This window comes from Henckelia pumila, chromosome 2 (assembly GCF_033568475.1).
Source record: "Henckelia pumila isolate YLH828 chromosome 2, ASM3356847v2, whole genome shotgun sequence".
Taxonomy (NCBI): domain Eukaryota; kingdom Viridiplantae; phylum Streptophyta; class Magnoliopsida; order Lamiales; family Gesneriaceae; genus Henckelia; species Henckelia pumila.
In genome coordinates, this window is record NC_133121.1 from 185672855 (window position 1) to 185678336 (window position 5482).

General features: G+C 38.2%; 1 protein-coding gene across 1 annotated transcript; it reads right to left on the minus strand.

The window, feature by feature from the left end:
* Positions 1-301: 301 nt before the first annotated feature.
* Positions 302-5097, minus strand: LOC140879170 (ABC transporter B family member 3-like). The gene is made up of 12 exons (XM_073282831.1): positions 4852-5097; positions 4697-4751; positions 4449-4624; positions 4149-4370; positions 3830-4068; positions 3206-3731; positions 2856-3129; positions 1877-2745; positions 1530-1796; positions 1187-1450; positions 815-1108; positions 302-664 (listed from the first exon to the last, which is right to left on the minus strand). Exons 1-12 carry the CDS (start codon positions 5095-5097, stop codon positions 302-304), a joined length of 3795 nt encoding a protein of 1264 aa, XP_073138932.1.
* Between the last annotated feature and the right edge of the window lie 385 nt (positions 5098-5482).

The following is a 5482-nucleotide window of genomic DNA, read 5'->3' on the forward strand; positions in this document are numbered from 1 at the left end:
GATTTTTATGAAAATATTGAGCGGTAAATTAAATTGATTTTTTGGAAGCCGATGCTAATTAAAGTTCTCCATTTTTATTTTTTGTTTCATGTTATTTAAAATTTTTGATTTCGTAATACGATGAGCCTTCTTTATTTGAGTAGTAAATTAATCACATAAGGCTCCGACTAAATTTTAATTGTTTCACTTTATGGTCTAACGGAGGAGAAAATATGCATTGCTTTTGTTGGGTGCCAACTTGGTGTTTGTGTTTGTTCTGATATTGCTCAAATACAACTCTGACGAGAAGTTCTTTTTGGCCCTAAGCACCACTGCCAGTGCCACCATCTTGTAATGCAACTAAAGAAGCATAGATGCCATCTCTCTTATTGATCAAATCTTCATGTTTCCCTTGCTCTACGATGGCTCCATTCTTCACAACCGCGATAACATCAGCTTTCGTTATGGTAGATAGCCTGTGTGCCACGATCACAGTGGTTCGGCCTAATGTGACTCGGTCCAAAGCATCTTGAACAACTTTCTCGGATTCGGCATCAAGGGCACTTGTGGCTTCATCAAGTAGTAATATTCGTGGCTTCTTTAGTATAGCTCGTGCAATGGCGACTCGTTGCTTCTGTCCTCCGGATAACTGAATACCCCTCTCACCGACTATCGTGTCATATCCCTAAAAGTTCAAGATTTAGGAGTTATATTACTCAGTAATCATTCACACATTGAAATGTAGTAAAGTTTTCTAATAGAATTGGTTTAAAATTTTGTAATGCCATAATACACTATGATATGACAATATATCGATTTCAAATAGATAACAAACCTCTTGTAAACTACTGATGAATTTATGTGCATTAGCCAACTCTGCAGCAACAAACATTTCAGTTTCTATGGCGTTACCTTCCTTTCCATAGGAAATGTTTGCTCGAATGGTATCGTTGAATAACACAGGCTCTTGGCTTACTAGCCCCATCTGTTGTCTTAACCACTTCAACTTCAGAGTTTGGACTTCAACGCCGTCTAGAGTGATCTGTCCTGAATCTGGATCATAAAATCTTTGCAATAAGGATAGGATTGTTGATTTTCCACAACCACTTTCACCGACGAGCGCAACAATCTGACGAAAAGAAATAAGCCTGATTGTTTAAAGTGATAATTTTCTGTGTTGGATACAAAAACGGTCTCGCATTTTTACCTTGCCTGAATGAATTGCCAAGCACAAATTTTTGAAAATCTGAACATCAGGCCTACTTGGATACTTAAAAAGGACATTATGAAATTCAATGTCACCCTTTACATTTTCTAATGTGGTCCCAGAGTCGTCAAAAGAGTCTATTTTTGATTTCTGGTCGAGAAATGTAAATATAGAAGCAGCACCAGCATTGGCTCTGCCTGCATCTGGTGCAAGAGCCCTCGAGTGAGATATCACCACAGCTGTCATACCAAGTCCGAGAAAAACCTGCCAAATTTCGAAGATCAATGTCTACTTTAAAACGGAAAAAAATATATACACCAGGATGAAAATCAAGTTAGATTACTTGAAAAACATGACCAAACGTTGTCGTTCCAGCATCAACCAATCGAGCTCCAGCATAGTAACTTATGGCATAAACCGAATAAAGAAAAAAAAAGGATATCCCGAAACCAGCTCCACTTAGTAGGCCTTGTTTGGTTCCAAGTCTCAAAGGAACTTCACACTTTTTATTGTGTAGTGCTAGTACTTTCTCTTCTGCACAATGCGAAGCAACAATTCGTATGTTCCCAACAGCATCACCTGCTACTTGAGTGGCTTCCATGTACAATTTCTGTGAACAAAATTAATGACTTGAATAAGTGTTTATATTAGTACTCTCAGGTTTATAAAGTTTTTGACAGAAAAATTGACCTTAGCATCAGCACTAAATCCACTAATAAATTTCCCATGAAAATACCAATGGAGTCCAAGAAGAGGTAACATGAACAAAACTATGAGAGACAATTGCCAGCTCGCCGTGAAACCAATTATCAAACCAACAACAGCTGTTGCAATATTTTGTACAAGTAATCCGAGTGAATCTCCGACCAAACTTCTAACATATGTTGCATCTGTTGAAAGCCGTGAGCCTATTGAACTATTTGAGTTCTCCTTTTTATCGAACCAACTTATTTCCATGTGAACAACCTTTTCAAAGCACATTAGTCTTATTCGCTTAATCAACTTACACCCTGCCACGGAAAAGAAGTACGTCCTTAGAGGTGCCACCAGAAGAGACACCAAACCGAGAACAACGAACATACAAGCCCAAAAGTTAGAATCCTTCTGAAGCTTATGAGATGGTTCATAGAAACTTGTTACCACACTAGAGAATACGAGCCCATAAAGTGGTAATATGGCACCGTTGACAGCTGCAGCTAAAGAACCAAGTACTAACTCTGGAATTTCGGGTTTGTTAAGGCGAGCCAATCGGTATAATGGGATTTTATGCTCCACTTTGTGTTGTGATGAAATTGGAGATTTTGGTTCGTCAAACAACGAATCTAATTTGTTGACAGCTGAGAGTGAGTGTCGACTGCTGTTTCCTATTCCTGATGATCCGCGACTTATGGATCGTAAGAATGAGATAGGTTGGTTTGAGTGATGTCTAGAATCAGCAGTAATCTCTTCTCCATCTAGGTGATTTAAAGAATTTTGGGATGAATCTTTATCAAATTTTTGCAGTTGTATGAGCCGACTGTATGCCCCATCAAGATTTTGCGTCAATTCTGAATGTGAACCTGGTTAGATAAACCATAAGACTAAGTTCCCAACAAGCATTAAAAACACTAATATTAAAAAATCTAGCCTATTCTAATAAAATCATGCTGAATATAAAGATTTTATAAACCTTTTTCTACTATCTTTCCATGCTGGATAACAGCAATGACATCGGCATTCCTGACTGTACTTAATCGATGCGCCACAATGAGTGTTGTTCTGTTGATCATCACCATGTCTAGTGCTTCCTGCACTGTTTTCTCTGATTCTGCATCAAGTGCACTTGTAGCTTCGTCTAGAAGTAGAATCCTCGGATCTTTCAAGATCGCCCTGGCTAAAGCTATTCTCTGTTTCTGGCCGCCTGATAGCTGCGTCCCGTTCTGTCCAACCATAGTGTCTAGCCTCTGGAAACACAGAATTTCAAATAGTATTTGTGAGAAACAATATTGAACAGTTAGTAAACAATGTAGTGTTTGTTACCTGAGGCAGTTTGTCTATGAATTTAGCAGCATTGGCATGTTTTGCAGCAGTTTCAATTTCTTCAATCGATGCATCATCCTTCCCGTATGAAATGTTATCTCTAATGCTCAAAGCAAACAACACAGGTTCCTGGTTTACGAGCCCGATTTTCCCTCTAATCCATCCGAGCCGAAATTCTTTGATATTAATACCATCAATTAGCACTTGACCCGCTTGTGGATCATAAAATCTCTCTACAAGATTTATAACAGTTGATTTTCCACTTCCACTTTCTCCAACCAAAGCCAGCGTTGTCCCGTTCGGAATTCGTACAGAAAACCCAGAAAATATCTTTTCATTTGGCCTAGAAGGGTAGCTAAAATGCACGTCATTTAGCTCAACATACCCTTTTATGTCATCCATCACACGTCCTCCTCCATTGAAAGGATCGATTCCTGGTTCTCTTGATATTGTATGATAGATTTTAAAAGCAGCAACTTGACCAGAGATTATTGCACTCAAGGATGCAGATGCCTGTCCCAAAGAACTATACAACAAAAAGTTTTTTACATGTAAATACCCAAAGAATATGCTTTGAGCTTGTTTGTTGACTAACATACATAAAATAGTAGGACCGAAACTTACATAGATCCCATGAGAACAGCCATCATTATGTTAACTGCATCCCCGCCAGAATATCCGTAGTGTAAAATCATTTTGGCACCGAACCATACTGCTAACCCGTAACTACTAAAGAGGACTAATGCAGTTACACCTAAACATAATCCCGCGGCCAACCCCTCATGTACACCTGCTCTATACGCTCTATATAGAGAGTTCTCATACTTAGCAATGGCTTGCTTTTCCCCAGTGAAAGATGCAACCTACACAAGCAAGGGATCAAGAAATAAGAAGTATATCACGAACCTAAAAGAGAGGTATCCATGTCTTGATTATTTATTACAGTTCTTATCGAGCTAACGGTTTGTTCAGCCACAACAGCTGCTGCTGAGTTTGCTGATTGCCCCCGTGATATCATCTTCGATGTAATGACAGTCACTAAAGCAGCAAGGATAACAAGAAGAGGGATAACCGAAAGCAAGATGAGAGTAAGAATCCATCCCTTTGTAAAGGCTATCAGGAACCCTCCAATGAAAGACGCTGAAAGCTGTAAAAAATTTCCTATCTGTAGGATTTTTTCATCGATAAAAACAGAGTTAGAACATTTATTCATCAGGACACAGTTTAGAAATTCAATAACTACCTTTTCATTTATAACATTTTGAATCAAAATAGTGTCATTAGTCATCCTATCCATAATTTCTCCGGTACTCGTTTCTTTGTCAAAGTATCCAATTTCTTGCCTTAGAATGGCTTTGAGGTATAAATTTCTTATTCGAACAGCCTGTCTTTCCCCTGTGATCGTCCAGCATGACACCTCTGCAAGAAGCAAATTAGAGTTCTACTTTCATTACATGCCACAAATGTGCAGAGGCTTGTAAATTTACTTACCCAAAAATGCAGCGATGCCAGACCCCAAGGCAAGATACACAAACTTCAGGGACACCTAAAGATGGACATGGTAATTATGTCATGTTACCTATTCAGAAAAATAAAAAATACTTACTGATTAGAGTTATATATGCAGTGCAATTATGCGATGATACCTTGGAGACTTCATTAACGACACTTTTGGTTCCCACATTCTGTCCGAACGAGTCGGCTAATTCGCCGACTAATAATGTCATGATAGGCACGCATAATCCAGTTGCTATAGCTGAGACAAATCCAATGGCCATCAACGCATAATCCGCCGAGTCTGCAAACAAGAACAACTTATAGATTGGAACTTTGTTGACAACTCTAATCTCTTCATTTCCGCTATCTGATCTTCGTTTACTATCCTCGGCCATCATTAATGAATCGATCGGTATGATTATCTCAAGAATTATGTAATGACAAGCTCAAGAAACAACAGAGAAAATATCTCTGCAAATTAATGCTTGAAGAAAACAAAATCATGAAGCTTGACCATGTATGAATCTGCGAGAATATTACTGCAGCATAAAAAACTCTCAAGTATCAAATGAAATCTCCAACTCCCAATCGATATATTTTTTTTAAGGAAAAACGTTGTGCATGTTTTAGATTTTTAATCAACTTTACAATTATAAAACACCAATGCGCATTGACTAATGAAAGCAGTACTCTAATATTTCTTTTTCTTTTCAATATTAAACAATCACGTATATGGTGAAGACTAAAATACGATTAAATTTACATCATGTGCTGCGGATG